At 42.3% G+C, this 22,452-nt stretch overlaps 1 protein-coding gene across 1 annotated transcript; it reads left to right on the plus strand.

Annotated features, from left to right (window-relative positions):
* Positions 108-22,331, plus strand: MTCH2 (mitochondrial carrier 2). Its single transcript, XM_003353877.5, has 13 exons — positions 108-363; positions 3,221-3,305; positions 3,469-3,575; positions 8,701-8,727; positions 8,897-8,959; positions 10,812-10,869; positions 11,350-11,401; positions 11,828-11,887; positions 13,196-13,289; positions 14,646-14,693; positions 16,218-16,285; positions 18,378-18,453; positions 20,824-22,331. Exons 1-13 carry the CDS (start codon positions 277-279, stop codon positions 20,908-20,910), a joined length of 912 nt encoding a protein of 303 aa, XP_003353925.2. The 5' UTR covers positions 108-276; the 3' UTR covers positions 20,911-22,331.

The raw sequence follows: 22,452 nt of genomic DNA on the forward strand, positions 1-22,452 counted from the left end.
TTCGCCTGGGCCCTTCCAGCCCGCGCAAGCGCAAGAGAAACTGCCATTCCTAGTGGAGGGCATAAGCCCCGCCCCGACCCCTGCTCCCGCTCGCGAGCGCCTGCCGTTTCTTGGGGCGTGGCGGTGGGCGGGGACTGGGCGGAGAGGCGCGCGCCGCTGCGTGCGTGCGCGCGCGCGCCGCGGGCAGGCCAGTGAAGCCGGCGGCCCTGGCACGTGATCTGGGACCGGCTCGGTCGCTTGGTGGCTGCGTCTGTCTGTCCGTCCGCGGGTGCCATCATGGCGGACGCGGCCAGTCAGGTGCTCCTGGGCTCCGGTCTCACCATCCTGTCCCAGCCGCTCATGTACGTGAAGGTGCTCATCCAGGTATGAGTCCTCGCCATTCCCTTCCCCGATAGGCGCCTTATTCAGGCGCCGCTGCCCACGGTGCCTGAGGACCGGCTTCAACCATCCCAGGCCTTCAATCTCCCGAGATGCTGCTCCTTTGCTGCCCGCCTCTTCCTTCCCCGCAGGGACAACTTCCACCGCGCGCGGAGCTTCCACTGGCCCTGGGCCTTCCCGAGATCTCGCCTCGCGGTCAAGTGGGGAGGCCCTCTCCGTTCCCGGTAGCCAACTGCCGCCTTGCCCTGTCCTTCCCTGCCCTGCCCAGTGGCTTCTCTGAACTTTGTTTTTTCTAACCTGAGGTTGATCCAGGCCGGGCATCGCCAAGGACTTCCCAACCCTCCCCTCTCCGCATCTCTGAAATTAGAATTCATCTCTCCTCCTGGGCCCCAAATGCAAGACTTAAAATCTCTTGAAGACAAATCTGAAATTAGAGGGGAGCCAACGTTTTGTTAGCTTTTCTTTTCTTTTTTTTGCTGCTGTAGCTGCTGCTATTCTCTTCTGAGATTTTAGCACCAGATACCTAGAGAAACAAGGAGCTCATTCAGAAGTGATAATGAAGTGGTTGCTGAGTCAAATTTCTGAAGGATCCAACAGCAGCCCATATGGCTCATGACAGTGAAATTCACATCTGTCAGAGCTGGAAATCAGTTCAGCTAAAAGAGTTTTAGCAAGTTTAAGTATGTATGTTAGTTTCTAATCTACTGTGCAATAGTTCTTAAATGGTATTTTATATTCTCAGTCAAGTATGCCAGGTTTCAGCAGATATCAACTGTTAGATAGTATTTTCAATTGCCTTTCAAAGTTTCCCTGTGATAGGCAGGTCATTCATTTTTTTCACTTTTTGTAGAGAGTTGATGGAATTACATCATGCATAGTACCAAGGATGGGAGCAGTTTTTAGAACCCCTGTCCTCTACTTTTCTGTTAAAAAGAAGCAACACACTAGGGAGGACTCCATTTATTAAATATTGATGATTTGATTTGTGTAGATTCAGAATCTATGTGTAAAAGTCTATTCTTAAGTTATTTAAATTAACAACAAAATCTTTGAAATGTATCATGACGTCTAGAGTTGGCATATTTGTAGCTAGATAATATCTGAAGATGATGGCTTTTCTTTTCTTTTCTTTTTTTTTTTCTTTTTTTGCCTCCTCGAGGCATATGGAGTTCCTGGGCAAGGGATCAGATCTGAGCCTCGGTTGCAACCTCTACCGCAGCTGTGAAAATCTTTAACCCACTGTGCCAGGCCCAGGGATTAAACCTGCATCCTAGTGATAGAGAGGCGCTGCTGATTCTGTTGCACTATAACGGGAACTTCTGAGATGACAGCTTTTTGCAGTAAATAAGCCCATTACTTAGTCCTTATCCAGGAGGCAAGTTTTTCTAGTGACATTCAGAGCTCCTGCCTCAAAAACTTGAATATCCTTAGTCCCTGCTGTACAACATCCTGTGTTGCCAAGTGTCTCAGGGGTTTTGGTAAAATTCCCAAATAGTCAGTTTTAAAAATAGTAACACTTTCAGGGAGTTCATTCAGGAGTTACTTAGTTGAACAGGTTAAGAATCACAGCAATAGAAAGTTAAAACCAAGTCTGACTGTGTTCATTCTCTCAAGTATTGCTATGGCACTAGAGTCTGAATATATCATAGAAGTAAAATGATGACATCAATTCTAAAATGGTTCTTGTTGGGAGTTCCCACCGTGTCTCCAACAGGTTAAGAACCTGACCAGTATCCATGAGGATGCGGGTTTGATCCCTGGCCTCAATCAGCAGATTAAGGATCCAGTGTTGCCATAAGCAGCAGTGTAGCTCAGGATGCAGCTTGGATCCCAAGTTACCCTGGCTGTGGTGTAGGCCAGCAGCTGCAGCTCTGATTCGACTCCTAGCCTTGGAGCTTCCTTATACTGCAGGTTCGGCCCTAAAAAAGGAAAAAAGTAAATAAATAAAATGGCCCTGTTGGTTTAACAAAGACCTGTAATTATCAAGTTATGAATTATCCAGCTCTAACTGCATTTGCCTTTTGAGTGTTTTGTCTTGCTAGCCAAATATTAAGTTGACGCTGGCTTAGTCTTTTCATTTTGTCCAAATATTAAAAATATGCTAGATTTTTTTCTTTTTCTGCTTTTTAGGGCCACACCTGCAGCATATGGAAGTTCTCAGGGTAGGGGCCTACACCTCAGCCAGAGCAACTCGGGATCCAGGCCATGTCTTCAACCTACACCACAGTTCATGGCAACACCAGATCCTTAACCCACTGAGTGAGGTCAGGGATCAAACCCACATCCTCATGGATACTAGATGGGTTGGTAACCTCCTGAGCCACAATGGAAATGCCTAAAAAATGTGCTAGATTTTCTTTAGAAAAAATTTTTTGAGCCTTCTCTGTAAACTGTAGCTTTCCTAACCCAGAAGATTCCCTATTCTGTTTTCAGCTTGATATTAGTGTATCTCGGCAGCTATATGGTTTACTTTGTAGAATTTGAGCCAAAAGAAAACCTGGAGTTTTTTGAAACCAGTCTTTTTTTTTTTTTTTTTTTTTTTTTAATTTTCCCACTGTACAGCAAGGGGATCAGGTTATCCTTACATGTATACATTACAATTACATTTTTTCCCCCACCCTTTGTTCTGTTGCAACATGCGTATCTAGACTTGAAACCAGTCTTAATCAAGTGACACCCCCCCAAAAAATTATAAGTATCATATATCATCACTGTCCTGGAAAACATACATTTCATTTTTAACTTGTGTTAAAAGCCTAATATTGTTCTTTATTTAAGAACTTGCAACCCAGGCATTCCTGGAAATATTGCTTAGTATTGATATATTCTCTTGTTTTTAAAGGTGGGATATGAGCCTCTTCCTCCAACAATAGGACGAAATATTTTTGGGCGGCAAGTATGTCAGCTTCCTGGCCTCTTTTGTTATGGTAGGTGTCTTGGATTTCATTGGAATTGGATGACACTGAGGAATGTGATAGGCTCCTGCTATTACAATTACTGAAAGAACATAAATAGGAAGCGTGTTTTCTTGAAATTTTTACATAACGATTTCTTCCAACTAGAATGTAAATCTCTGACTTGTTTTTTTAGCTCAGCACATCGCCAGCATCGATGGGAAGCGTGGATTGTTCACAGGCTTAACTCCAAGACTATGTTCAGGGGTCCTTGGAACTGTTGTCCATGGTAAAGTTTTACAGGTAAGAAGGAAATCAATCCACTTTCCCATAGATTTAGATTACCTTTTTTTTTTTTTTTTTTGTCTTTTTGTTGTTGTTGTTGTTGTTATTGTTGCTATTTCTTGGGCCGCTCCCCGGCATATGGAGGTTCCCAGGCTAGGGGTCCAATGGGAGCTGTAGCCACCGGCCTACGCCAGAGCCACAGCAACGCGGGATCCGAGCCGCGTCTGCAACCTACACCACAGCTCACGGCAACGCCGGATCGTTAACCCACTGAGCAAGGGCAGGGATCGAACCCGCAACCTCATGGTTCCTAGTCGGATTCGTTAACCACTGCGCCACGACGGGAACTCCAGATTACCTTTTATGTACAGTCTGTTCTACTGATGAAGAGCAATTTCAAAGATACAGATATCTATCCATGACCGTTCTTCCTCTTGAAAAACATTTATTGAAAAACACCCTTTTTTTTCCTTTTTCTTTTTTTTTTTCTTGTTAGTGCCACACATGCAGCATACGGAAATTCCAGGCTAGGGGTTGAATCGGATCTGCAGCTGCCAGCCTACACCACAGCCACAGCAACACCAGATCCAAGCAGCATCTTCGACCTACACCACAGCTCACAGCAACACCGGATCCTTAACCCACTGAGCAAGGCCAGGGATTGAACCCGAGTTCTCATGGATACTGGCTGAGTTCATTACCACTGAGCCCCAACGGGAACTCCAAAACACCCATTCTTAATTCTTTCCTGGAAAGCAAGGAGAATTTGTATAAAATGAAATAACTGATTTTGATGTACACAAGCTTCTTCCTCTGGATCAGTTCTGAGTAGAAATTAAATACACTTATTTGAGCTCTTGTATAGCTCATTTTATTTCTTTGAAGGAGGACTGAAGCTAGTTAAATATATGTTTCTTTCTGAAGTTATTTTATTTTCCTCTTATTCTAGTGTTACTCTTAGTGAAGTAGTTTCTGTTCCCAGCTTTTTTTTTTTAACATAGCAAGATCAACGTAAAAGTCAAGACAGTGTTTATTCGCAAGAAGAGAAAGAGGGACGGTGCATTACTAGGGCAATGGAAATGATTTTCCTTGATCTACATCACGGTTATGTGGATATTTGCTGTTTAGTTATTTATTCCATTGTGCATCTGTATTTTGTGTATGGTTGATGTGTTATAGTGAATAAAGTTGAAAGTTTTTGTATTTTAAGAAAACCTCACCCAAGAGTTCATTTGACTGTAGGGTAGTGGTTACATTTGAGAAGGGGGGCAAAATGAAGGGTGGAACTTTAGCTATATCCATGGCATTTTATTTTACAAAGGCAAGAAATCTTAAGCAAAAGTCAAAATGTTAACATGTTTTCAACCTTGATGGGAGATACATAGTGAATTGTTTTCTTAATTTTTTGTATGTTTGAGATGTTTTATAAAATGTTTTTTAAAAACATCAGGACAGGAGTTCCCGTCGTGGCTCAGTGGTTAACGAATCCGACTAGGAACCATGAGGTGCAGGTTCGATCCCTGGCCTTGCTCAGTGGGTTGAGGATCCAGCGTTGCCCTGAGCTGTGGTGTAGGTTGCAGACGCAGCTCGGATCCCGAGTTGCTGTGGCTCTGGCGTAAGCCAGTGGCTACAGCTCTGATTAGACCCCTAGCCTGGGAACCTCCATATGCCAAGGGAGCGGCCCTAGGAAAAGGCAAAAAGACAAAAAATAACAACAACTACAAAAAAAAAAATCAAAACATCCTTTTTTGGAGTTCCCGTCATGGCACAGCATAAACAAATCCGACTAGAAGTCATGAGGTTGCGAGTTCGATCCCTGGCCTCAATCAGTGGGTTAAGGATCTGGCATTGCCTTGAGCTGTGGTGTAGGTCGCAGATTCGGCCCAGATCTGGTGTTGCTGTGGCTATGGCGTAGGCCAGCCTCCGTAGCTCCAGTTGGACCCCTAGCCTGGGAACTTCCATATGCCGCGGCTGAGGCCCTAAAATGCAAAAAACAAAAAAAACCTTTCTTAGTGAATTTTTTGTTGTGCCAGCTTCTTTTAACTTCAAATGCTAAAGCCTACTACTTTGACTGTACTGGTTTCTCAGTTGCACCAGTTGCCATGTAGGTCAAACAGAACTGCCCTTTGCTATATTACAAAGTGTTGTGAATACAAATTCTGTATCATTTAGAACAGTCCATGAGAAGGGTGTTCAGCATGAATATGGTTGAGAATACAAACAAATTGGTTGTGTAGTTCATAATTCTGCCTCCTGCTGCATCAAGGATATGTTATCTTTTGTGCTTTGGCTCTCAAAAATATAGCAGTATGCTAACCAATCTGTATATTCTTTTCAAACTAAATTCCAAATGTTTACAAACTTTTTTTTCCTTCTTTTTTTTCTTTCTTTTTTTTTTCCCCAGGTCTGCACTTGTGGCATATGGAGGTTCCCAGGCTAGGGGTCTAATTGGAGCTGTAGCCGCTGGCTTACGCCACAGCCACAGCCACAGCAATGTCAGATCCGAGCCTTGTCTGCGGCCTATACCACAGCTCATGGCAGCGCTGGATCCTTAACCCACTGAGTGAGGCCAGGGATCGAACCCGAAACCTTATGGTTCCTAGTCGGATTAGTTTCCACTGCGCCACGACAGGAACTCCCTGGAAGCTGTTTTCTTATTCGTTATATTTATCCTTGTGTCATGCCTGTGGACTGAATGTAGAAGCACCATTCTGAGTGGCCTGTGGGTCAGAGTGATGGAGTGTTAATGAGCCAATGTTTTTTGTGGGTTGATTACTAACTCTTATCTGGCCACACAGTACTCTGGCTCAGAATGTTGCTGTTACCCAAGTGAGGTTTGGATTGTCATCTGGGAAAGCAGTCCTCATCTAGTTCAAGGAGGTTTATATTTAGAGTCAGAGCAAGATTAAAGTTACTGTTCAAGACCAAGTTCCTTTATGTAAAGGAAAACTAAGACAAACTTGACGTAAACAGATGCCCAAATATGTATTTGACATGTAGCCGAATAAAATAGGACAGGGGACTGGTACTACTTTTAGTATTAAAAGTAGCTTATGCAGGAGTTCCCATCGTGGAGCAGTGGTTAATGAATCTGACTAGGAACCATGAGGTTGCAGGTTCGATCCCTGGCCTTGCTTAGTGGTTAAGGATCTGGCATTGCTGTGAGCTGTGGTGTAGGTTGCAGACTCGGCTTGGATCCTGCATTGCTGTGGCTCTGGCATAGGCTGGCAGCTACAGCTCCGATTGGACCCCTAGCCTGGGAACCTCCATATGCCGCAGTGCGGCCCTAGAAAAGGCAAAAAGACCAAATAAATAAATAAATAAATAAAAGTAGCTTATGCAGTCAAGAAGAAAGACTGATTCAGGGTTGGTAAAACTGTTAACCTTTGTAAGAAAGTGTTGTGTATATCTGACCAAAAATTAAATTGAGGAGTTCCTATTGTGGCTCAGTGCTAATGAACCCAACTAGTATCCATGAGGATTCAGGTTCAATCCCTGGCCCCACTCAGTGGGTTGAGGATTCGGTGTTGCTGTGAGCTGTGGCCTAGGTTGCAGATAAGGTTCAGATCTGGTGCTGTTGTGGCTGTGGTGTAGGCGAGCAGCTGCAGCTCCAATTCAGTCCCTAGCCTGGGAACTTCCATATGCCATGGGTGTGGCCCTAAAAGAAAAAGAATTAAACTGAAGTCTGTTCAGGAGTTCCCATCGTGGCTCAGAGATTAACAAACCTGACTAGCATCCATGAGGACTCAGGTTTGATCCCTGGCCTTGCTCAGGGGGTTAAGGATCCAGCGTTGCTGTGAGCTGTGGTGTTGGTCACAGACACGGCTTGGATCTGACGTTGCTGTGGTGGCGGTGGTGTAGGCTGGCAGCTACAGCTCCGACTGGACCCCTAGCCTGGGAACCTCCATATGCCTCAGGTACGGCCCTAAAGAGACAAAAAAGACCAAAATAAATAAATACATAAATTGAAATCTGTTCAAAATAATGTGGAAGAGACAGGTTGAAAATTTTATTAACATGAGTTCCTGCTGTGGCTTAGCAGTAACGGACCCAACTAGTATCCATGAGGATGTAGGTTCGATCCCTGGGTTCACTCAGTGGGTTAAGGACCTGGTGTTGCCATGAGCTATGGTGTAGGTCAAAGACTGGGCTCGGATCCTGTGTTGCTGTGGCTGTGCTGTAGGCCGGCAGCTGCAGCTCTGATTCAACCCCTACCTTGGGAATTTCCATATGCCACAGGTTTAGCCCTGAAAAGCAAAAAAAAAAAAAAGAAAACCTTATTAACAGAGTGAGAAATCAAAGTCTAGAAATGAATGACTGTTTTTAAAGATGCCTGAAACTGCTAGAATTAATTCTGTCCAAAGACCTGGAATTTGACCAAAAGCTATCATTCAGTTTAATCATGTTTGTTCTCTTGCCTCTGATGATTTTTTATAAAATGTAAATCTTTTCGCAAAAGACAGTGATGTCTATTTTTAAAATCTGGTTATGGCTAGGCAGTCAATTGTCTGGTGCAAGTATTTCAGCCAGCATGTCTTCTGTTTCTGAAATATCCCAAAGATATTTTCCTCTCCTAATGCAGTATTCTGAGCTCTGGCAGTATTTGCGTTCTCTTCTCTAGAAGAAAACATCATCTACTCTCTGGCTTGGTTAGAAACAGAGATACAAAAGAGAAAGTGAGGCAATTTCAGCTACTCAGACCAAGCACCATTTCTCTCTTCTTTGTATAGTGAAGAAAAGCGTTTTGACCTAATTTGGTATTGGACCTGCTTTTTCCATGAAAAAGCCCTGAGGTTTTTTCCCATAGTCTTAGTGCTAGGCTGTATTTTTACCAATTTATTTTCTGTTACAGGCATGTGTTTAGTAAATAATGTTCTCGGGTTTTTATTTTTATTTTTTTCCTTTTTCTTTTAGATAAGATTTTTATGAGCTGACCAATCAATATGTTAATATCTTAACAAGATCATCTCAGAGGCACATATTTCTGGTTGATTAATTAGAAGTAGAAGTTAATTAAAGATTTGTAGTTTAAAAAAAAATCAACTATTTTAATTTCTGCCAGTCAGTAGAGTTTTTACGTCCTATCTCAGTGACACTATGATAGTCCTAATCGTCCTTTCTTTTCTTTTCTCTTCCTTTGTAGCATTACCAGGAGTGTGACAAGGTTGAGGTATGTTGGAGCTGATTTCTATGCATGAGCCCAATTCCCCTGCAAGCTGCTGTTGTTCTTTGGGGTCCCCTTTAGGAGAAGGGACAGTCAGTCAGTTTCCCTTTTATCTCAAAGTGTTGCTATTCAGGGAACCATTAAGATATGTGTCTTCTTTCATTTTAATTTCCAGGAGACGGGATCTGGAAATGTACAGAAAGAAGTTTCCTCTTCCTTTGACCGAGTTATCAAGGAGGTAAGATAGATGCTTATGATTTCCCTAAATCAGAGCTGGGTGGCAGTTTTGGAATCAGGATCATCAGGCCTGTATGTTCAGTGTCTTTTCCAAATGAAATTGAATCATCACTGTAATCTGGGCTTTACTGTATATAGAACATAGAGAAAAAAGCATTGCTTATTGTTTGGAATAGGTGCATTTCAAGAAAATGTATTTTGGGTAGTTCGCATCGTGGCTCAGCGGAAATGAATCTGAATAGCATCCATAAGGATACAGGTTTGATCCCTGGCCTCCCTCAGTGGGCTAAGGATCTGGTGTTGCCGTGAACTATGGTGTAGGTCTCAGGTGTGGCTCAGATACTGTGTTGCTGTGGCTGTGGTGTAGGCCAGTAATTATAGCTCCGATTTGACCCCTACCCTGCGAACTTCATATGCCGAGGGTGCAGCCCTAAAGACAAAAAAAAAAAAAAGAAGGAAAGAAAATATATTTTGCCCATTCATTTCATGTTTAAAATTGAAGAGGCTGATCTTTTTTTTTCTTTTCTTTTTCTTTTTCTTTTTTTTTTTTTTTTTGTCTTTTGTCTTGTCTTTTTGCCATTTCTTGGGCTGCTCCGCAGCACATGGAGGTTCCCAGGCTAGGGGTCGAATCAGAGCTGTAGCTGCTGCTGGCCTACAGCCACAGCAACATAGGATCCGAGCCACAGGATCCGAGCCACATCTGCAACGTACACCACAGCTCACGGCAGCACTGGATCCTTTAGCCCCTTGAGCAAGGCCAGGGATTGAAACTGCGTCTTCATGGATGCTAATCAGACTCATTAACTGCTGAGCCACGAAGGAACTCCCATTTTATATATTTTTAACTTTATTTAGTCCATCCTGTCCTTCAGGCTCTTAGAACTGCTATTGGGGTAGGGGTGAGGGATCTCTTAACTAAATGACTAAAGATAATGTTTAAATGCAAAAATGAATCACAGACTTGATCTATTTACAAACTACCTCCTAGTATTATGATTGCAGCATTGGTTTGTTTTTTTTTTTTAAACTAACCTCTTTACAGAGTCCTTGTCAGGGAAGATAAGCTACGGTAAATATAGCAGCTATAAGATACTGTAGTTATGGGGTTGTAGTGGAAAAACAAAATCATTCTATTCTCCTGGAGATATTGGTACAGATTAAATAGAGCCTGAAATTTGTCCAGTGTCGATATCAGAGTCTCTGAAATCACTCACAATGAGAGAGCACCTTAATAATCTGAATACAAGCCTCATAGTTTTATCCCAGTTAGGTTCTTTTGTCTTTTTGCCATTTCTTGGGCTGCTCACACGGCATATGGAGGTTCCCAGGCTAAGGGTTGAATCGGAGCTATAGCCACCGGCCTACGCCAGAGCCACAGCAACTTGGGATCCGAGCCGCGTCTGCAACCTACACCACAGCTCAAGGCAACGCCGGATCCTTAACCCACTTAGCGAGGCCAGGGATGGAACCCGCAACCTAATGGTTCCTAGTCGGATTCTTTAACCACTGCGCCATGATGGGAACTCCCCAGTTAGGTTCTATCTGCTGATGACTTTCCCTGTTTCTTTGCTTTTGTTTTTCTTATCTGTAAATTTGAGGGGATAACAGAAATCTGCTTTGCAGAGAAATTGTGAGAAGTAACTGTAACAACATTGAAATCCGTAAGTGAAAGGTCTGCCAGAATGACAGTGTATTGTATTATATCCCATTCAGGCTACTCTTCCTGACTCCAGGAAGGGTAGGAGTGCTGTGTCGCTCACTTTCTTATTCTGCAATATCCACCCACATTACTTCCCACAGGAATTTGAGTGTCATTTATTTAGATTTCAGAAGTGTGTGTTGATTGTTTTTAGACAACTCGAGAGATGATGGCTCGTTCTGCTGCTACTCTCATCACACATCCCTTCCACGGTATGTTTGCAGTTGTTGTTTTGTATCATAATCTCTCCTAATTACTTAGATATGTTGACATGAAAATTCATTAAAGTCCTTTGCCTATCTTTTGCTTTTGTTTGTCTTTTTGTCTTTTAGGGCCATACCCGTGGCATATGGAGGTTCCCAGGTTAGGGCTCAAATTGGAGCTGCAGCTGCCCGCCTATGCCACAGCCACAGCAACTCGGGATCTGAGCCTCATCTGTGACCTACACCATAGCTCATGGCAAGGCTGGATCCTTAACCCATTGAGCGAGGCCAGGGATCAAACCCACGTCCTCTTGTATGCTAGTTGGGTTTGTTAACCACTGAGCCATGACAGGAACTCCGTGTTTTGGCTTTTGTCCAATTTATCCAGATAGCAAAATGTCTTAGGGTGGAAAAGTCTCCCCCCTACCCAAGAGCTATCAAAATTTATCTTGAGGTGGCTTTACAAATCTTTTTCTCTGTGTTCTGTAGTGATCACTTTGAGATCTATGGTACAGTTCATTGGCAGAGAGTCCAAGTACTGGTAAGTGTTTTTGTTCTCACGTATTAAGATCAAGGAGCCAAAGTATTAGAATAATATATTTTACGTTTTTATGATGCCCTGGAGCTTACAAAACACATTTGTATATCTTATATTGTTTGGTCCACACAAAAAAGCATAATAGAAGAAAAGGGCCCAGACAGGTTTAGAAGGCTTCCCAGGATCTCAACGTCACAGAGCCACTGAAGCCAGAATTTACCCTAACTCCCTGTGACTACACCCTTAGAAGTAATGTGTCCACCTCTATCTCCAAATTCAACTCTCCTTGCAGCGTGAGGGTGGTAGAAACAGGGGCAGGAGGGATATAAATTTGACTTGTCAAAAATGGTAATTGAACGTTGTTGGTTTTTTTTTAATAGCTGCAAAATAATCTTAATGTATTTTTACCTTTCCTCCTTCTAAACCTAGTGGACTTTGTGACTCCATAGTAACTATCTATCGGGAAGAGGGCATCCTAGGATTTTTTGCGTGAGTAAATGACTTATTTGTGTGATTTTTGAGAGAGTGGAAAGCTTTAATGAGAATGAGGACATGACTCATTCCTCACTAATCCTTGGGGAAAATGTACTCTTGGGTTTACTTGATATTAAGCTCTGTTTAGGCCCCTCTGACTTAAATTCTCTTGTAAAGGTCCCAGATGTTCGCCCTGGATATCTAAAATGTTTGAAATGGGGGTTTTGACAATTTAAGTCATTCCAAGTTTCTACCCTTATAATAGGTTCTCAATTATGTATAGCTGATAAAATGAGAAAGTTTTTTGGTTTTTGGCCTTTTTTTAGATCCTCGAGTGTGGCACATGGAAGTTCCCAGGCTAGGGGTTGAATTGGAGCTACAGCCGCTGGCCTACAGCACAGCTCTCAGCAATGCCAGATCCTTAACCCGCTGAACGAGGCCAGGGATCGAGCCCTCAACCTCATGGTTCCTAGTCGGATTCCTTTCTGCTGCGCCACGATGCGAACTCCTGAGAGAATACATTTTTGCACTATATTCATTCTCTTGAGTTTTCTTTGGAAGAAAGACCTTAGGCTACTACCCTTGTTCTTCTGTAAATTGCAAAAACCACGTTATTAACTAAATGGTTCTTTTTAATTTTCTGAGTGTTTCCACATAATTGATTTTATTTTTGAGTACCGTTGAATACTCTGAGATATAGACAGGGCAGCTATTATTATTTTCATTTTAGAGATTTTAAAAAAACATACATACTCTGGGAAGTCCATTTGCTGCCCGTCACATAGCTGATGGGTGGTAGAAGTGGCCTTTGCACCCTGGTCCTCAGTCTGTGCGGTAATATTCGTCCCACTATTCCTCGTGGCCTCCCCGAAGGTGCCCAGGCCCTGGAAACATGATTTTGATGCCTCTCACGTGTATCTGTATTGGGGCCATTCTCATTTTGTAATCTTTCTCATCATTTTACCGCCAAATTGGAATATTAAGTAGTTTAGCAAAAATCATTGTTAACTCTCTTCTCCAAAGTTAGGCAAATTTTTCAACGTCCTGCTTAGAGTTATGACTGGTAAAGTGAGTCATTAGCCTTAGCTTAGAGGGGTGTAGCTGACCTGCATTTTTAAAAAGAGAATGAGAGTCATTAGAGATTAGCCTCAAGTATAATTAATATTAACTAGAATGAACTAGTTAGATTCTGGTATTTGACTTCCTTTCAGTTCTCTAGAGTAAATTGAAATTAATTTTTTGAGAAGTGATCATATTAAGTGAAATATCTTTTTACTGATCACATTTCTTGGTTCTTCTTATTTTTATTGTTTCTTCATGTAGGGGTCTTATTCCTCGCCTCCTAGGTGACATCATTTCTTTGTGGCTCTGTAACTCACTGGCCTACCTCGTCAATACCTATGCACTGGACAGTGGGGTAGGTTGTCTCCTTGATGAAATGTTCTGGTGCTAACTGCATTGTATTCACCCGGCAGCTAGATGAGCTGTAAAGTAAGATAGTAGTTGGATACGTGCCAGACTCATCATTATATAGCTAATTTTTTTTTTCCTGGCTGAGCCTGTGGTATATGAAAATTCCCAGGCCAGAGATCAAATCCAAGGCATAACTGCAACCTCCGCCACAGCTGTGGCAGTGCCAGGTCCTTAACCCACTGCACGGGGCCTGGGATCGAACCTACTACACCACAGTGGGACCTCCTATAGCTAAATATTAATAGCCAAGTTTTTTGGGTTTTGGTTTTTGGTGTTTTTTCTTTGTCTGTCTTGTGTTTTTTAGGGCCTCACCCGCAGCATATGGAGGTTCCCAGGCTAAGGGTCTAATCAGAGCTATAACTGCTGGCCTACACCACAGGTCGAGGCAACACCACATCCTTAACCCCCTGAGCAAGGCCAGGGATCGAACCTGAAACCTCATGGTTCCTAGCTGGATTCGTTTCCTCCTGTGCCACAACGGGAACTCCTAATAGTCAAGTTTTTAAAGGCTAAGAGAATGGCCTGTACTGTTTTCCGTGGAGAAGTGTACCTAGAAAGTCCCTAGGGTGTGGCAGGGTGAGCCCAAGAGCTCTACCTTGTCTCCATGCTGCAAGGAGATGACTTCTTTATTGATAACTTATTTTAGAGGACACTGTGAAGCAGGACAGTTTTATAGTATATTCAGGTATTTCGTTTAATCTGAAGTGTTAAGGGGATTCCTGGACAGTTTTGAGAATTAGCCTTCCCTACAAGTAATCTTTCTCCAGCCTCGGCCTCTCTGTGCACAGGCATCCCCATAGCCTGGTGGAGAATAGAACACATCCAGGGGTGGGACTAAATCCATGTGCTGGGTTTCTTGAGTGTGGAGACTGGTCTCCACAGTATCTGGTACGCAGCTCGGGGTATATGGAGGTGATGACTTGTCCCTGAGTATATGCAGTGAATGTGGTTTCCAGGGATCATATTCCTAGGACATGGAAAGAGCTTACCAATTTCACGTCCCTTTGTTTTTGAAATCCTGGGGCTATTACATTTGTTCCTAAGCCATCTTAACCTAACACTAACTTGTCTGTTAATATTGAACCGGGTTAGCAATATATGTGTATTGAATCAGATTGATCATTTTGGGCCACTGCCTTTTTATGTTCATAATCAGTATCTTATGTTTTCATTCTCTAAATTAACTTTCAGGTTGTCAAAAAAACTTGTAATTTAGAAATAGAATATATTGGTATAGTTGGGAACAGTTAGCTGTTTCATTTTCTTACTCGTTCTCATAAAGGCTTTCTTCCAATTTTAGGTTTCCACCATGAATGAAATGAAGAGTTATTCCCAAGCTGTCACAGGAGTGAGTTTTTTTTCAGGTCTTTTTAAACTTTTTAGGAGTTTGGTTTTGTTTTAAATTCAGTCTGTGTCATCACTGCTTTAAAGTCTCAGGAGTCTCTCAAATTTGTTACTGTTTGTCAGAGGTAAGAATCACCCAGAATCCCCTGCGTCACAGTAACAGTAATAACAAGCCCATGTGGTTTGGTGCTGTTCAGCTTCCAGGGGAGTGTGTGGGCATTTCTTATCACAGCTCTACCCCTTCTCCCTGTATCCCGATGATCCTGTACTGGACTCTTCGCCCTCTTTGTTTTTATTTATTTATTTAGTCTTTTTTTGTTGTTGTTGTCTTTTTTTTTTTTTTTTGCCATTCCTAGGGCTGCTCCCTTGGCATGTGGAGGTTTCCAGGCTAGGAGTCTAATCGGAGCTATAGCCGCCAGCCTACGCCAGAGCCACAGCAATGTGGGATCCGAGCCGTGTCTGTGACCTACACCACAGCTCACGGCAACGCTGGATCGTTAACCCAATGAGCAACCTCATGGTTCCTAGTCGGATTCGTTAACCACAGCCACAATGGGAACTCCTCTTCACCCTCTTTAATCATGTGGAATCTTCCAGTAGTGGACTTCTAAAGTAGTTTCCATTGTCTTTGGAAACATACTCGTGTGTTTTATTTTCTTCGGGGGTATTTTGAAATGCTTATTGTAGTTAGTTGTATTTACTTTTTTCTCTTAAGTGATGAAGTTCAGTCTTTTTTTTTTTTTTTTTTTTTTTTTTTTTTTTTTTTTTTTGGCTTTTTGCCATTTCTAGGGCCGCTCCCTTGGCACATGGAGGTTCCCAGGCTCGGGGTCCAATCGGAGCTGTAGCCACCAGCCTACGCCAGAGTCACAGCAACGCGGGATCCGAGCCACGTCTGCGACCTACACCACAGCTCACGGCAACACCGGATCCCTAACCCAATGAGCAAGGCCAGGGATTGAACCCGCAACCTCATGGTTCCTAGTCAGATTCGTTAACCACTGTGCCACAACGGGAACTCCGTCAGTCTTACTTGAATTAGGGCTCAATCACAGAGAAAGAAGTCTTCTGGTCTTTGGATAAAAGGTTGCATGCAGGAGTTCCCGTCGTGACTCAGCGATTAACGAATCCGACTAGGAACCATGAGGTGCAGGTTCAATCCCTGGCCTTGCTCAGTGGGTTAGGGATCTGGTGTTGCCGTGAGCTGTGGTGTAGGTTGCAGACGCGGCTCGGATCCTGTGTTGCTGTGGCTCTGGCGTAGGCTGATGGCTGCAACTCCGATTAGACCCCTAGCCTGGGAACCTCCATGTGCCGCGGGAGCGGCCTTAGAAAAGGCAAAAGACAAAAAGAAAAGGTTGCATGCAACGGTATGTTAAGAGGAGGGAGCATTGATAATTTAGTCTTTCCTGGAATACTGAGAAAGCAAGCCACTGTGGGAGTATTTGACCACAGTGGCACTAGGTCTAAGGGAGAGGAGAGAAGAGATTAGAGATGACCTAGTAACTCAGCTGTCTTTTTTACTCTTTTACAGTTTTTTGCCAGTATGTTGACATATCCTTTTGTGCTTGTCTCTAACCTTATGGCTGTCAACAACTGTGGGTAAGTGCCTTGGATTTCTTACTTTGTAGTTGGCTGTCTGTGTGCCTGACAGGCCAAACAGTCGTCCTAGGAATTTGGGTAAGAAAAGTACAGTTGATTAGATTTCCTGATTTTTTTTCTCTGTCCCATGTATCAGCAGTGCCATCAATTTACATTATAAACAGTTACTTCATATCCTTTTTTGGAATAAAGAAGGGCATAAATAATATTTCTCCTAGTGCTTGTAAATAATGTGCACTTGCCAGTTGTATAGATTCTTTTCTGAAAAGGATAGGATAATTATTGAATTACTTTATTTTTATTTTATATCTTTTTTTTGCTTTTTATGGTTGCACCTGCTGCACATGGAAGTTCCCAGGCTATGGGTTGAATTGGAACAGCCACAGTCACAGCCACACCAGATCTGAGCCACGTCTGCAACCTACATCACAGCTCATGACAACACAGATCCTTAACCCACTGAGCAAGGCCAGGGATCGAACCCGCGTCCTCCTGGATACCAGTGGGGTTTGTTATCACTGAGCCATGACGGGAACTCCCTTCACATTTTTCTTTTATTTTCAATCTTTTTTTTTAATGATTTTTATTTTTTTCATTATAGTTGATTACAGTGTTCTCTCAATTTCTACTGTACAGCAAAGTGATCCAGTCATACATACATACGTGTGTGTGTGTGTGTGTGTGTGTGTGTGTGTTCTTGTTCTCACATTATCCTCCATCATGTTCCATCATAAGTGACTGGTTATAGTTCCCTGTGCTGTTCAGCAGGATCTCATCGCTTATTTACTCCAAATGCAATAGTTTGCATCTATTAGCCCCAGACTCCTAGTCCATCCCACTCCCTTCTCCCCCCACCCCTTATTTTAAATCTTTATTTTCTCTTTTGTGAAAGTGTCAAAAAGCATGTCAGGGATTGAACAACAGCCCATACCAGTTTTTTACAGGGGCTTCATGGAGAAAGTTTTGGCTTTTTTTTGTTTTCTTTTGTTTTTTTGGCTGTGCTTGTGGCATGCTGAAGTTCCTGGGCCAGGTAGAGTTTTCCAGGCTAGGGGTCCAATCGGAGCTGTAGCCACCAGCCTACGCCAGAGCCACAGCAACGCCAGAACTGAGCCACGTCTGCGACCTACACCACAGCTCACAGCAACGCCAGATCCTTAACCCTCTGAGCGAGGCCAGGGATCGAACCTGCAACCTGTGGTTCCTAGTTGGATTCGTTAACCACTGAGCCATGACGGGAACTCCTTGCCTCTTGATTTAATTCAAAAGTCTGTTCCAATACAGTGACTGACACAGTATACCATTAGACATGTGACAGTTTTCAAACAAGATGCCAAATAGGTAGCTGGATAGAGTTTTGAGCACATACCACGTTATATTCTGTTGGTTTGGTGATTTGTGGAACACCTGCCACATTTTAGCCCAGAGCAGACTTGAAGGATAAGTTAGATGTATTACTGCTGTTTACAGTCTTATAGAGAGGAACTGATTATGGGTTATACCTGAGTAAGAGCTTGGAGCCCGCTTATATCCATGGTCACGTTTGGATCTTTTGAATACCACTTAGTTTTTAAATCATTTTTCCCTGCTCTTTCATCCTATAATTTCTGTGTTTTAGAACTTCATTTGTCCACAAATTAAAACGTAGATGTTTTTAAAAATACATGCTGGATTGAAAGTTCTGTTTATGTATTGATTCAAAACCTAAATATAAGGGAGGGAGAACCTTTTTGGGTTTTTTGGTTTTGTTTTAAATATTGATTTATTTTATTATTCAAGTAACACATAATCATGGCTGAAAATTTAGAAAATACAGAAAAGAGAAGAAAATGATAATATTTTTATTCAACACTGCAGAGACAGGCACTATAAATCATGTAGTGTGTCGGAACATATAACGTCGTATATGTATACAGGGGAGAAGCCTTTTGGATGCTCAGTCTTTCCCTTGCTCCAATAGAATTTGTTTCGTTAGAAGTTAAATTGCCTCTCAGGGAACCTTCTAGGTAGAATATTTTGACAAAAATTTATTGAACTCTTGAGAGAATGTTTTGTAACTATTACCTTCAATAGCTAATCTTTTTTTCTATTCCAGGCTTGCTGGTGGATCCCCTCCTTATTCCCCAATATATACTTCTTGGATAGATTGCTGGTGCATGCTACAAAAAGAGGTACTTCTCTGTTTCTCTCTCCCTCCCGCTCTCTCTCCCTGCTCCTCTTATTTTATTTTGGTTTTGTTTGTTTTCTTAAATGTCTCTGGAACCCCAGGTTAATTCTTGTAGGTCATCCTGTGGTTACCAATTAATGTATCTTTTACAGTGTTCCATGTGTCCCTCTGGCGTAGTAGTAAAATGTGTTGCTTAGAAATCATCAGAAGGGATAATAAAGAAATAAGAAATCCCTAGATGTGATCTAGAAACTATTCGATTTAGACGGTTCAGCATAGATCACATTCAAATTACAAATAAGTTCTGAGGAATCGGTTATCCTGATGTTAAAATGATGCCCTTGGAGTTCCCGTCGTGGCACAGTGGTTAATGAATCCGACTAGGAACCATTAAGTTGCGGGTGTCATCCCTGGCCTCGCTAAGTGGGTTAAGGATCCGGCATTGCCGTGAGCTGTGGTGTAGGTCGCAGACGTGGCTCGGATCCCGTGTTGCTGTGGCTCTGGCGTAGGCTGGTGGCTACAGCTCTGATTAGACCCCTAGCCTGGGAACCTCCATATGCCACGGGAGCGGCCCAAGAAAAGGCAAAAAGACACACACAAAAAAAGACATCCTCGATTTCAGATTATTTTTTCCAGCCTCACTTTTTTATAACTTCAGAATCTCCTAATATATTCAAGCATTTTCCTGTAGTATATAGAGAAACTGAGGAATAAGAAGTTATTTATGACATTATTTATCACAATGATGTTGATAGAGCTGATCTCTTACTTCTAGAGTCTTAATAGTAAATGACTTTCTTCAGGCTCCAATTTATTGTTTGTCATTGCTATGAAGTAAGTCATCTACAACCCACAATTCTTGATCGGTCTAGGCAAAGCTTTATCAGGAACCAAAACGATGAATGGCTGTATGCTAAATTTAATATGGAATCACCTAAAATGGCCCTCAGTTGAAAGCGGTTTTTGAGTGGGAAGCACTTTTTAAAGGACTGTAGGTAGAAGAAAGTGTATGAGGAAGCTCTTTGTTACATTGTATTATACCACTAATGACACATATGACAAAGGCCTTTGTTCACAGGGCTCAGGCTTCCCAGCCTGAACTTTGAATGGAAAGGCCTGCCAGCAGCTGGAGGGACTTTTGCTCATCATGCCCAGCAAGCCCCTCTCTGTACACAGGAAGGACATTTAAATGGGTGCTGGACACACCTAACAGCAACACTCTGGGTTTCCTTCTGAGTTTTACACTCTCTGTTGGACAGTCTCCTTTTGTGGTCCCCCTTTAAAAGTAAAGTGGTCCTTCTTTCCCAACTTTCTAACTAATCCCTCGCTGTGGAAAGAAAGCAGATAGAAAATTACTAGAGTATCTGATACCTTACCTAGGGAACAGTTGGTCCTTGAAGTGATTAAGACAACAGCATAGTTTGAGCATCTGCTGTATATCAGGCATCATGCTAAGAGCTTTTCATGTATCAGCTCAGGTAACCGTCAGAATAACCATGTGAGGGATGATACCGTTCTTGATGAGCCCACTTCACTTATGAAGAAACTGGGACTTTGAACGGTTATATAATGCCCATTGAGTAACCCAGGGTTACACAGCCTGTCTTTGGGAGAGTAGGATCTACATGCAGGCTCTCTGACTTGAGAGTCTCCTCCCTTAAGCTCACAACATTACTGCTTTAATTTTACAAGTTTTTAAGTATTCCCTAGGAACCAGACCGTTCCATTCAAAACAAATAAAAACTGGCACTTCCTGTGTGTTAGCACTGTTCTCCACACTTTGTATGTATTGACCAGTTTGATAACCCAGATAGCAAGCGGCAGAGCCAGAATCCAAACTGGGAATTCTGTTTAGATAAGTAAGAAATTCTTGCCTTGGAGTTCCTGCTGTGGCGCAGTGGTTAACGAATCCGACTAGGAACCATGAGGTTGCGGGTTCGATCCCTGCCCTTGCTCAGTGGGTTAACGATCCGGCGTTGCCGTGAGCTGTGGTGTAGGTTGCAGACGCGGCTCGGATCCCAAGTTGCTGTGGCTCTGGCGTAGGCCGGTGGCTACAGCTCCGATTCGACCCCTAGCCTGGGAACCTCCATATGCCGCGGGAGCGGCCCAAGAAATAGCAAAAAGACAAAAAAAAAAAAAAAAAAAAAAGAAATTCTTGCCTTAATCTGTGTGGTAAAAGCAGTTAGTTCCATGCAAACTCAGCTTGTGTCGGAGAATAGAAATTGCTACTCTGGTGATGGTCCCAGTTTTATCCGGGTCATTTTAGTCACGTCTCCCAGAAACATGTCCAGTTGGATGTCTCTGCTGATTTGGACTGGCTGACCTCATTTTCACACTAGACTTTATTTGTATTTATTTTATTTTTTTTTTCCAGGGAAATATGAGCCGAGGAAATAGCTTGTTTTTCCGGAAGGTCCCCTTTGGGAAGACTTATTGTTGTGACCTGAGAATGTTAATTTGAAGATGTGGGGCAGGGACAGTGACATTTCTATAGTCCCAGATGCACAGAATTATGGGAGAGAATGTTGATTTCTATACAGTGTGGTGCGCTTTTTTAATAATCATTTAATCTTGGGAAAATGGAGGTGTTTGTTGTCTGCCTTTTTTGTTCTTTTTTTCCAGTACAACATAATTAACTACTGAGATTCCCCCTTTAACTATTCTGAGATGGGACCTTTTTGCTCCAGACTATTTTACTTCAAGAAAAATGTTGCATTTACCTAAAGTTATAGGCAGGTCGTCCTGTGATTTGAGCCATAATTTAAGGCTTTTTAAAATGAAAAGTATAGTCCCAAGAAGAAAGAGAAATGGTTCTGTAAAACTTAAGAAAATTAATAAGGCAAACGATATGGGAGGTTATAAATTCCCTTTTCTTTTGTAGATCCTAAAAACTCAGCAGAATCCACCAGGATCTGCCTCCCATTCTATGCTTATTTGATTAACCTTGTCTCTCAAACTTCAAAAATGGACAATACACTGCTGACTTACCTTAGAAAATCTCCGCATGAGGCACCCATGCCTTTGGTCGTCTATTTATTGCAAAGCAGGAAATTGTCACCAACAACAGCAAAAAGTACAATTATAGAGAATAAGTAAGATTTGGGAAAGAAGCATAATGACTTTTTTTTTCCAAAAGCAATTCTTATTGTCGTAATACTATAGCATTAGCCCCCTTCTCTAAGAGCTAAGTCTTTGTCAGTCCGTAAATTACATCATTATACAGTTCTAATTGTATATAATCTTCAGTTTTTTATTTTGTTTCCTTTTTTGTTGCAGAAGGTGAGTAGTTTGTTTTTCATTCCTGATGACACCCTTGGAAGGTGTTCTTGTAACTTCATATCTGGTAATGCAGACAGACTTAAGTCCACAGGGTTTTAGGATATTTGACCTCCTCGCATGTCATACCCTCTGTTAGGCATGTTAACATTTGCAGGAGGGGGAAAAAAATCACTCTTGATGGAAATAAATTTCCACTCAAGCATAAAGCTCTTATTTACTCAGGCCTTTTAAAAGCAGGTTAAAATGCTCAAAAATGAGAAAGCATTTGGTTTCATTTATTTAAGTAATCCGCTGGGATGTTGCCAAATGAGTAAGCATTTAATTTGCTGTTTCTCAGAAGAATTTGCTACTTCCCTATCAAAGCAACAGCACCCACAACATTAGAGCATGCAGGGTCTCCTCCTTCCCCCAGGTTTAGGAATATAGCCTGAAGCTCATGGGTAGCTTACCTTGAAATGTCTTTGATGTCTCTGTCTCAAAAAGTAATGTAAATTTTATATTCTATTCAATTTTATCTGCATTTGTTTTAATATAAAAATGTTTTGCATTACCTACTTCTTTTCCCCAAAAAAATCTCCAAGTAAAGATGATCTAGGAAAATGTGCCATGTTTATTATCCTGTGGCTTCTGTTCTCACACACGCCTGCCTTGTTGAGAAGCTTGTCTGACTGTGAGAACCAGTCTTCCCCTAGAGGGCGCCAAGGCTTCGCTTTTGCCTATGAAA

This window comes from Sus scrofa, chromosome 2 (assembly GCF_000003025.6).
Source record: "Sus scrofa isolate TJ Tabasco breed Duroc chromosome 2, Sscrofa11.1, whole genome shotgun sequence".
NCBI lineage: Eukaryota > Metazoa > Chordata > Mammalia > Artiodactyla > Suidae > Sus > Sus scrofa.